The 11,416-nt window shown below is 52.1% G+C and overlaps 1 protein-coding gene across 1 annotated transcript; it reads left to right on the plus strand.

The window, feature by feature from the left end:
- Positions 1–1,397: 1,397 nt before the first annotated feature.
- On the plus strand, positions 1,398–11,053 carry Zp3 (zona pellucida glycoprotein 3). Its single transcript, XM_027952946.2, has 8 exons — positions 1,398–1,709; positions 4,274–4,392; positions 5,172–5,275; positions 5,351–5,528; positions 5,624–5,741; positions 10,137–10,228; positions 10,361–10,491; positions 10,827–11,053. Exons 1-8 carry the CDS (start codon positions 1,398–1,400, stop codon positions 11,051–11,053), a joined length of 1,281 nt encoding a protein of 426 aa, XP_027808747.2.
- The last annotated feature ends 363 nt before the right edge of the window (positions 11,054–11,416 follow it).

The following is an 11,416-nucleotide window of genomic DNA, read 5'->3' on the forward strand; positions in this document are numbered from 1 at the left end:
AGAAATAAAAGTATTGGGGCTGTGGCTCAGTGGTTAAGTGCCCCTGGGTTCAATCCCCTGTATGGAGTGGGAGTGGTAGGTGGGGGACACACACAAAAGAGAGGATGTTAGAGATGGAGGAATAGATTGGAGAAAGGTTGGGAGGGGATAGCAGCCTCCCTGTCTTCCACTTTCAGCCTGAGGAAGCCGTTCCCATGGGGGCAGGACGCCTTCAGTCTGTTTGCTCTCTGGTCCCTCTTCCCAGCCAGATTCTGCACCTGCCTCAGTCCCCACCTAGGTCCTCCTCTCCTCTTGGCTTTCAGGGCTCTGCCCCGCCCACCTCCCCAACCTCCTAGGCTCACCCCCAGGGAACAAAGTCTTCAGCCACTCTGGGCTCCTGACCACTTCCCAAGCCTACCCAGTATCCTCCATCTCTGCTCCCACAGCTGCCGCTGCCTAAGCAGCCCTCCCCTCCTCCTGCCCATTAAATGGATCAATTGAACAGAGTTTTCTCTCAGATGTTTTCCATTGAAGAACTTGCCCCTGGATATTTGTACTGAAACATACCAAAACCAAACTTCAGCACAAGGCCTTGGGTTTGATCCCCAGCGCTACAAACAAACAAAAAACTGGGCATGGTGCTACACACCTGTAATCCCAGCAGCTTGGGAGGCTGAGGCAGGAGGATCGCAAATTTGAGGCCAGTATCAGCAATTTAGCAAGACCCTGTTTTAAGATTCAAAAAAAAAATAAGATAAAATAAAAAGGACTGGGGATGTAGCTCAGTGGTAAAACCTCCCTGGGTTCTAAACCCAGTACCACAAAAATAAATAAATTTGAATTTGACTCTCTAGGTGGATAACAATGGAGGAACTCCATCTGCAGGGACATGGTGTTCAGTTGATCCTATAATGTTCGACAGGGGCCCACGGGACTCCTTTTGTCTCCTAATTGAATCCTTGTCTTCTCCCTTGCCAACCACGTGCTCCCGCTGTTTCTGATCTATACTCTTCACCCCATTCAATCTGGGTCCTGTTCCTCTCTTCACACAGACCCTCAGCTCCTTCCTGAGAGCCGGGACAGCAAACATCAAGAGGGTGGGAGCAGAGAAGGGGCAACAATTAGGGCTGACCCGGCCACCAGTGAATGCTTTAAGGTAAATAAGGAATCCCTTGGGGGTCCCAGCTACAAACCAGCTTCTGAGTGTCCCTCTAGGCGAGGGCTGGAGGTCCTCCTGCCTAACAAGCTCACAGGTGTTACCCATGTGTCCACACTGGGGACCACTTCACGCAGCTGCAGGGGCCTAGCTGGCTGGGGAAGAGAGGCAAATGGAGCACAGGTGAAGAGCCTCCATCCAGGGGTATAAGATGCCTGAGTGGGCCTTGACCGCAGCACAGCAAGAGGCACTCTTCGGCGCCATGGAGCTGAGCTATGGCCTCTTCATCTGCTCTCTGCTGTGCGCGAGCACAGAGTTGTGCTCCCCACAACCTATCTGGATCGTGGCTGGGCCCACCCAGCTGCTGCCGCTGCCTGCCTCCCCCGTGGAAGTGGAGTGTCTGGAAGCCCAGCTGGTGGTCGCTGTCAGCAGGGACCTTTTTGGCACCGGGAAGCTAATCCAGCCTGCTGACCTCAGCCTGGGCCCTGAGGGCTGTGAACCCCTGTTCTCCGTGGGCAATGCTGATGTGATCAGATTTGAGGTTGGCCTGCATGAGTGTGGTAACGGTGTGCAGGTGAGGCTGGGCCCCCTGGCCCTGGTGGGGGGACAGCCTGGTTGCAGTCATGAAGGGACTCTTCCCTTGTAGATGGGGAGGTGACTCAGCTGAGCCCCGAGCCTGGACATTGGGGGGTGGCCATGGGGAGGCTCCTGGCTGTGGCTACTGAAACCTGGGAGGTAAAGTAGAACATAGTGGCAGTGACCGATGGGCCAGACCAGGCACCCCACTCTGGCTCCTTCTGACCACTTCCTCCACCCACAGAAAGGGTACAGGAGCGATGGACCCAACATAGAACAGGGAGACAGAAGATAACCCTGCGGGTAGCCAGGTACTTGCCAGGGGCATTAAAAGCCTATTTAGAAAAGAGTCTTTGACATTTCAGAAAGCCTGCTATAACCAGCAACGCAGGAGGATCTCAAGTTTAAGACCAAACTTAGGAACTTAGAGAGGGAGGCCCAGTCTCAAAAAGGCTGGGGATGTGGCTCGGTGGTAAAGCAACCCTAGGTGCAATCCCTGGTACCCCCCCCAAAATAAGCCTAAAAGTTATCACTGGGATGGGGAGGAAGAGGGAAGAGAATTTTGGCTTGCCTCACTCCTGTTTGATGGCTTGAAGCTTTAAATTAAAAGGGTCATGGGCCGGGGCATCATAACATACCCTCCTGTTGAAGATTCCCAGGCTTCCTTTGGGTGCCTGGGAACAGGTCCAAGCAGTAGAGGCTTAACATGGGATGCAGGTTAGAAAGAGACCTCAGGTAACCTAGGCCACGCCCCTCCCCTAAGGAAGTGGGGAAGTGGACACTTGGAAGGCAGGACACACAGCTCCCCAGCTAGTCCTGATTCCCCTGGACCTCCTTCTGTTGGCCTATGGAGGGCCAGTCCTCCCCTCCATCACAGGGCCCTGCTCCTGACCCTGGACTCTACTTGGCCGGGCGAGGGCAATACAGCTCCTGGACCCCTATAGGCTGAGCTCTGGCCTGAAGTGTGATTTCCCCCAGGAATCTCAAGAACTCACTGTCCTTGTCTTCCTGGGGAGCCAGAGCTACAGCCTCGGTTGGGGTGTGTGTGTGTGGGGGGGGGGTTTACTAAAGATTGAGCTCAATCCTCTAACCTCTTTTTAAAATGAGGAAAAAAACCCTCACTAAGTTGCTGAGGCTGGCCTCAAACTTGTGATCCTCATGCTTTAACCTCCCAAATTGTTGGGATTACAGGCAGGTGCTACCACACCCAGTACTGTAAGAGTTGTTTGAAAAATTAGTGTAGCCCGGCGCAATAGCGCACACCTATAATCCCAGCAGCTCAGGAGGCGGGAGGCAGGAGGATCACAAGTTCAAAGCCAGCCTCAGCAATTTAGCCAGACACTAAGCAACTCGATGGGACCCTGTCCCTAATAAAATACAAAATCGGTGCTCAACTGTCCCTGAGTTCAATCCCTGGTACCCCCCTCCAAAAACAAAAAAAAATTAGTCCAGCTTAGTCCCAAATTCTAGAATAACCTGGGGAGCTTCTAAAAATCCTGAAGTCCTGGCTGTACCCCTTACTAAAGCGGAACGGGCATGGGAGGCAGCCATGAGCATCTGAGTCTCGGGTTAAGCCTCCAGCAAAGCCTGGCAGCTTCTTCCTTTGCCAGTGTTCTGCCTCCTGCCTGATGAGGTTCACCTGGCCCTGGGCTCAGTTTAATGCTCCGCCCTGAAATTATTCTCTTAAATGAGAGGCTCCACAAATTCTGCTGCTGGCCCTGTCTGGGGCACTTACAGATCCAGAACTGCCCTCTGAAGATCTAGGGTGGGGGCAGCTGGGCCACAAGGGACCTCCTTTCTAGGCAGGCTCTGTAAGGGGAAGTGAAAAGACCCCTGGCAGGGCCTGCCTGTCTCCTCCACCCTCGGGAGACCACTGTACCTTCCCCTGCTTCTGTGAAGTGGGCCCCAGATAAGGTGGGAAGGTGATAGTGATGAAGATTGGCCAGGCGCGATGGCACACGCCTGTAATCCCAGCAGCTCAGGAGGCTGAGAAGGGAGGATCAAGGGTTCAAAGCCAGCCTCAGCAAAAGCAAGTTGCTAAACAACTCAGTGAGACCCTGTCCCTAAATACAAAATAGGGCTGGGGATGGGGCTCCGTGGTCTAGTGGCCCCGAGTTCAATCCTTGGTACCCACCAAAAAAAAAGGCACCAAGCTGCCCCTAGGTCTTTCTTGCCTCCCCACCCCAATAAGAAGAAATTGCCCATGGCCAGGTGCAGTGATGCACACTTGTAATCCCAGTATTCGGGAGGCTGAGGCAGGAGGATCACAAGTGTGAGACCATCAGTGGCATAATATCACCGAGTTCAAGTCACAGTACCGCCCAAAAGTGGTGTGTATATCCTGAGGTCACTGGGCACTGCTTCCTATCTGCCTGCCACGTAGCTGATGCAGACACCTACAGGGGTGTCAGGTAAAGACTGAGATATTAAGAGGACACCTGCCCAGCCCCTCCTTGCTAGTTGGTTTCACCCCAGCAGGCTGCCTTCCCTGCACCCTCACAGGGGCCAAACCTGCCTGGACCAGGTGATGCCTGTAGTGCTAACGCCTCCCCTTTGCTTCAGGTGACAGATGATGCCCTGGTGTACAGCACCTTCCTGCTCCATGACCCCCATCCCATGGGAAACCTGTCCATTGTGAGGACCAACCGCGTGGAGATTCCCATTGAGTGCCGCTACCCCAGGTCAGTATGGGACGGGCCGTTTTGGCCCCTGGTGGCTATGTCCCTGGTTTGCCGTGGCTGCAGGCAGGTGGCTTGGCTTGTTGGAACAGTTTGCAGGTGGCTATGAGAAGGGAAAGTGCCAGCAGCTGTGGTCACTGCCCTCAGCCTGCGTGGAGGTGGGGGTGCCTTCTGAATTGTCTGAGCCTCTGACTTGCGTGGCCTCTTAAGGGAGGCTTAGTGTAGCCCTAGACCTTGGAGGGGGGTGGGTATTAGGCCATCCTAGGCCATCCCAGGCCCTCCACAGAATCAGAAGCGTCTTTCAATAGTGCTGCTGTGACTGAGACCCTGTGTCAAAATAAAAAGATGGGGATGTGGCTTGGTGGTTAAGCACCCCTGGACTCGAGCACCAGTACCAGGAAGGGGGGAAAATACTGCTGCTACAGTAGGTCCTACACCAAGTCCTGGCCCTGCAGCCCCTAGCATGAAGCATGTGCCTATGAATTTTACCACCAAAGCAGGAGGTGAGGGTGACCAGGCCCGTGCAGTCAAGGTTGGGTCCTACGTCAGGCTCAGCGGAGGGCACAGGCCTTAGTCCTGCTCTCAAGTGTAGATATTCAGGAGGATTTAGGGACAGGCTCAGGCTTTGGGTACCTTGGCCTAGCTGCCTGTGGGCCATCACTGAGGACAATGCCATAGAGAAACTGGACACCCCCCTGCTGCCATAGGCCCTAGGGTGGTGGAGGGTGGTGGAGGGGGGTGTGCCCTGGGACCCGTGTGGGCAGCTGTGACGGTTCTCCCAGGCAGGGCAATGTGAGCAGCCAGGCCATCTGGCCCACCTGGGTGCCCTTCAGGACCACAGTGTCTTCAGAGAAGCAGCTGATTTTCTCTCTGCGCCTGATGGAGGGTGAGCCAGGGGTAGGGAGCGAGGGGAGCTGGGAGGGGAGCCTGGGCAGTCTCTAGCCCTGGTTGTGTCCTCCAGAGAACTGGACCTCTGAGAAACTGTCCCCCACCTTCCACCTGGGAGACACCGCCTACCTCCTGGCCGATGTCCACACTGGCAGCCACCCGCCACTGCACCTGTTTGTAGACCACTGTGTGGCCACCCCGACACCAGACCAGAGCGCCTCTCCTCGTCACAGCATTGTGGACTTCCATGGGTGAGGCCTGGGCTGACTTTCCAGGGAGTCTTGGTCACCAGATGGCTCGAGCCCATGTCCCCAGCCTCTAACATGTTCCCTTGTTCCCTTCCAAGTTGCCTTGTGGACGGTCTCTCCGATGGCTCTTCTGCATTCCAAGCTCCCAGGTCTAAGACCGATGTTCTCCGATTCACCATGGATGTGTTCCACTTCGCTAACGACTCCAGAAATACGGTACTAGCTTTTTAAAGTTGCCTAGAAGATTGAACTCTGGAGGCTGGGGATATAGCTCAGTTGGTAGAGTCCTTGCCTTGCATGTACAAGGCCCTGGGTTAAATCCCCAGCACCACCAAAGGGAAAAAGAAGCATGACCAGAGTTCAATTTATTATTATTTTTTTTAATAGCCTCCTGGTGGCTGGGGCGGTGGCTATGCCTGTAACCCCAGCAGCTGAGGAGGCTGAGGCAGGAGGATTGAGTCCAAAGCCAGCCTCAGCAACTTGGCAAGGCCTTGTGCCTAAATACAAAAAGGCTGAGGATGTGGCTCAATGTTAAGTACCCCTGGGTTCAATCTTGGGTATCAAAAATACATATATATCCTCCTGATGTCCCTCACTGGTGTCCCCTTAAGCAAATGACTTACTGGTAGAGATAACTGTAACTCTCAACTTGAGGGTCTCAAAGGCCACAGCTTCATCATCTTGGCCTGAGCTAACACAAATCCATAAGCAGGGCTGGGGATGTGGCTCAAGCGGTAGCGCGCTCGCCTGGCATGCGTGCGGCCCAGGTTCGATCCTCAGGACCACATACAAAGATGTTGTGTCCGCCGAAAACTAAAAAAAAAATTTAAAAACCATAAGCAGGTAGAAAATCCATGCAGGATGGGGGTAGTTTGGGATCCTAGAACTAGGAAAAAAAACTAGAACAGGGACCCAGGTGACCTAGCTGACAGCCCAAATAAGACCAATAACTACTGGGCTTGGTCACCAAGCTGTAGGGCAGAACCCAGAGGACGATAGGTTGAGTGGAGGTGTTGGTCCTCCAGGAGCAAAGAGCTGCTGTGACCCCCTCTGCTGAGTCGCCCCTTGGACTTGATCCTAGGCTAGACCAGTGACAAAAACCAGTAACACCTGGGGGGCTTTGAAACAGATTGCTGGGCCCCACCCCTTGGGCTTGATTTAGTAAATCAAGACTAGAGCTGAGAATTTTTATTCCTAGCAAGTTTTCAGGTGATGTCAACCTTGTTGGTCCAGGGTGCCCCCTTGCCAACTACTAAGCTGGAAAAGAAAACTAAGAGGGATGGAGAGGCAGGGAGATGGGGAGGAGGATGGTGTGGGAAGCGCTGGCAAAGCTACAAAGTATTGTGGATTCCTACAGTGAAAAATCAAGCTTCTATTTAAAAAAAAAAAAAAAAAACAGTTCCCAGATATGGGAGTGGGAGATAGGAAGCCTGGAATAGCTGATCAGGTAAAGTAGTGTGTTTTAAAGATGCAGGAAATTGAACTCGGGACCTTACCACAAGTGAGAGCAATGATCCACCAATGAGCTACATCTCCAGCCCAAAACAGGGTTTTTTTTTTTTTTTTTTTTTGTACCAGAGATTGAACTCAGAGGTACTTAACCATTGATCCACATCCCCAGCCCTATTTTCTATTTTACTAGAGTCAGGGTCTCACTGAGTTGCTTTAGTGCCTCACTGATGCTGAGGCTGGATTTGAACTTGCAATTCTCCTGTCTCAGCCTCTCGAGCCCCTGGGATTACAGGTGTGCGCCACCGTGCCTGGCCAAAACAGGGGTTTTTAATGTTGATTCTCTACTGATCACCTAGAGAGGTCACAAAAATACTGATGCCTGGGCTAGGGGTATAGCTTGGTGGTAAAGATGTAGTTCACATGTGCAAGGACCTGGGTTCAATCACCACAAAGACTACATAATCCCACATTTTCACTTAACTAGGTGGGAAGTTGGGTTTTACAAACACACCTACTATCTAGGTTTTACTGTTAGCATTTTATTTCTTGGTACCAGGGATTGAACTAGGGGTGTTTAACCACTGAGCCATATTCCCCAGCTCCTTTGTCTATTTTAGAGACCTTTAAGGCTTCATTAAATTGCTAATCAGCCTCCTGAGCTGCTGGGATTACAGGCTATCATTAGCACTTCACTACATCATCTACTAGCATTTTGTTGTATGTCTTTCTCCTCTTATTAAATGTTTGATACATTTCTCTCAGATGATCCTAGTAAGCAGCCAAGCTTACCAACCAACGAGATGGGCTCATCTGGCTAGGCAGTGTTAAGGGACAAAGGGGGAGTTGTAGAGCATGACATTGATGCTATCTCTCCAACTCCAACCTTGCTGTGGGGGGAAAAAAAAACTGTTCGATACAGATGGGTAGGTGACAGGTGGGGCGGGAATCTGATGCTGAGATGGCCGGAAGCTCTCCATGGAGGGTCCTGGGTTGAAATGGGACTGGGGAGAAAGAACAGATGTAGAAAAGGGGTCCTGGTCCTCAGATCAGTGACCTTGTGGGTCTTAGGGTAGAAGAGATCTTGGTTGGAGAAGGGAGCTGATGTTAACAGCAGACGTGGGTGGAGGGGAGTAAAAGATAAGCCTTGGTACGGTACGGGTGCTAGCCAGCTACAGGGGTGCAAGTGGACCTGGTGACATCTTTAAGATTAGAGGACGTGGATTCATAGAAGGAGCCTAGGACTTGGGCAGGCTCGCCCTCAAACGTGGAAGGCATGGCTTGGTGGATGGTGGCCCAAGGCACAGGGAGAAGGAACAACTTTTAAGAGCTGTACGGTGGAGCACACTTGTAATCCCAGTGGTCTGGGAGGCTGAGGCAAGAGGATCTCGAGTTCAAAGCCAGCCTCAGTAACTTAGCAAGGCCTTAAGCAACTGAGAGACCCTGTCTCTAAATTAATAAAGGGCTGGAAATGTGGCTCAGTGGTTAAGTGCCCTCGAGTTCAATCCCTGGTACAAAAAAGAGCTGTAATTAGGATGAGGCACAGCGCACACCTGTAATTCCAGCTACTGGGGATGCTGAGGTGGGAGGATAACAAATTTGAGAACCTGTCTCCAAAAGTTATAGGGGAACATCTGGGGATCTTGGGCTCTAGGTTAGCACCAAAAGAAAAGTCAGAGGGGGACACTAAAGACAAAAGCAGCTCCCCTTTATGGAGTAAGGACTTTAAAGGAGCTGGAAGCTATCTTCTTGTAGGACAGATGGATAGGCAGGCAGCCAAAAACATATCCTGGATCCTGCAAAGGTCTAGCTTTAAGTTTCTGAGATGGTTTCCCTGGAGGTGCACTTGGCCACTAGGGGGTGGCCAAGGCTTGTGGCTCTGCTTGAGGCTTCAGCTAGAAGGTGGTAGAATGAAACAAGGAGGTGTCCAAACCCTACCTAAAATATGCAAGGGATCCCTAACTTGGGATGGCTCAAAGCTGAACTGAACCCAGGCTTGGTCAGAATACCCCCTGCCACGCTGGGGCATATAGCTCAGGGGAGATGCACATGCATGCCTGGGGCCATAGGTTAGATCAAAGGGCAAAACAAGAAAAGACCTCAGCCCAGGTGCTGGGCTGGGGTGTCAGACTCCTGGTGAGTAGCTTTTGGGGTCATAGATCCCTCAACTCCCAGCAGGAGTTTATTTTACTAGAGGAATTAAGTGACAAGTCAGAGGCTGTGGCTAGGCCAGGTCTAGCCAGGGCACTAGCCTGATCATTATCACTAAAGATGCTCAAAGAGCCTGTACAGTGGCACAGGCCTATAATCCCAGCAGCTCAGGAGACTGAGGGTGGAGGATCGTGGGTTCAAAGCTGCCATCAGCAAAAGCAAGGTGCTAAGCAACTCGGTGAGACCCTGTCTCTAAATAAGACACCAAAATAAGTCTGGGGCTCTAGCTCAGCAGTTGAGTACCCCTGAGTTCATCTCTGGTACAAAAGAAAAACTTGAAAAAGCTGACAGGACAAATGGATAGAAGACACAGGCTGGGCTGGGGCTCAGAGGTAGTCTTTGCCGAGCCTGTGAGTCCGGGGTTCAATCCCCAATTCTGTGCAAGCAGGGCGGGGGTCCCGGGGAGCATATGCCTAAGGAAGAGAAACTTGGGAAACATTTCCAAGGAAATAGCCAGAAAATTTTTCTGTCTGGTGCAAACTCTAGAGAAGCTCGTACAAGAGACCTCTGTCCAAGGACCTCGGGTCACAGAAACTACTTTCATTTGAAAAATGGGGTCCTATCCAATGACTACATTCTGAGAAGTAGTTTATCAATCCGTCAAGTGACAGGTGGCAATCTCAGAAACCCAGCTAAGCTGCCTGCTAGGAAGGTGTCTACCACCCACTGGGTCACCTGGGTCTGAGTGGGGGGCTTTTACAATACTCAATCCTCCTCTCATCACTGAGGGGCTGACTTCATGAGCCCAGGGCTCACGGTGCCATGTGATCAAGACTATTTGGGAAAGGATCCATGGAAATGGTGGGTTCCAGCTTAGAATTAGATTTGCTACTCATTCTGCAATTTTGGGGTAAATTGAAAGATGGAAGTTCATCTTCCAGACCCCTGGAAGGGCTAAGGGTTATAGAACCAGTTTGTCAAAGTCACCAGCACACCTGCTATTTCTTTCAGATCTATATCACCTGCCATCTGAAGGTCATTCCTGCCCACCAACCCCCGGATCAACTCAACAAAGCCTGTTCCTTCAACAAGTCCTCCAACAGGTGAGGAGAGCAGATTCTGTGTCCCTGGGTGGAAACCTAACCAGGGATGCCTGGCCTCTACTCCCCCCAGTATCCCCTCAGCCACATTTCTGTCAGCAAGGACACCTCAAGCCCTTTGTCTTCCCTTCTCAGCTGGTCGCCAGTTGAAGGATCTGCTGAGATCTGTGAATGCTGCGGCAGGGGGGACTGTGGCACACCAGGCTCTTCCAGGAGGCAGCCCCCTGTCCAGGGGCCCAAGGCCACGTCACGAAACCGCAGACATGGTATGTCACCACGGGCCAGTCACTGAGTTTTAGTTTTCCTCATATTCTAGGACACCTGTCATCTTGGTAGTATTTTCCCTTGTCCCTCACTGAGGCTGTTGATTCCGGGGATGTGGCTTAGGGCTATATACAGAAGGCTAAAAGGACTCTGAGCACCTTCCAATAGCAGATGGGATTCTGTGCCCTGGGATTCTCCTGGGACATAATAGGAAGTGTTGGGAGAATAAACAGCTGTTAGAGCCAAAACTAGTTTAGCTTATGAAGACAGCAAAATCCACAATCTGACTCCTGGTGAGGGACAAAAGTGACCTTCAGGTGTCCCACTCTCTTCATAGTGACTGAAGAAGCTGATGTCACCGTGGGGCCACTGATTTTCCTGGGAAAGGCTGACGACCCTGGCGACCATGGCGACCATGGCGTGGAGGGTTGGCACACTCCTGCTCACGCCTCCATGGCGCTGGGCCTGAGCCTGGCTGTGGTGGCGTTCCTGACCCTGGCTGCTGTTGTCCTGGGTCTTGCCAGGAGGTGCCACACTGCTTCCCACCCCGTGTCCTCTCCTTAATAAAAGAAAAGCAGCTCTGGATGTGGTGCAGTGTAGACTGTCGAACGGCACGATTCCACAGGCAGGGCTGACTCCGGATGCCTGTCTAGAAGGTCTGGAAGCCCTGGGATGTAGACCTGTATTTTCCTGGTTTGGGGGCATATGTGGCCTTCTGGGGTACAGACCTCACTTCTCCAGGGGCAACTGTATAATTTGATTCCAAGGAGGCCACAATAGAAGCTGTGGGACAAGAGCAGGGTACACCCAGCCAACCTCTCTTCTAGGTAAGAATCTTGCAGTTCTGGCCTTGGGTGATGACTGTTGTCCATACCGAGTGTGTTCAGGGTGCATGCTTGCCACAGCCAAGCCAGCGTTCCCAAGCCT

The sequence above is a fragment of the Marmota flaviventris genome, chromosome 19, assembly GCF_047511675.1.
Source record: "Marmota flaviventris isolate mMarFla1 chromosome 19, mMarFla1.hap1, whole genome shotgun sequence".
NCBI lineage: Eukaryota > Metazoa > Chordata > Mammalia > Rodentia > Sciuridae > Marmota > Marmota flaviventris.

Coding starts and splice junctions, on each gene's coding strand:
- Zp3 (XM_027952946.2), top strand. CDS start 1,398: ATGGAGCTGAGCTATGGCCTCTTCATCTGCTCTCTGCTGTGCGCGAGC. Junction 10,229..10,360: donor TTCAACAAGTCCTCCAACAG/GTGAGGAGAGCA, acceptor TTCCCTTCTCAG/CTGGTCGCCAGTTGAAGGAT. Junction 10,492..10,826: donor GTCACGAAACCGCAGACATG/GTATGTCACCAC, acceptor CTCTCTTCATAG/TGACTGAAGAAGCTGATGTC.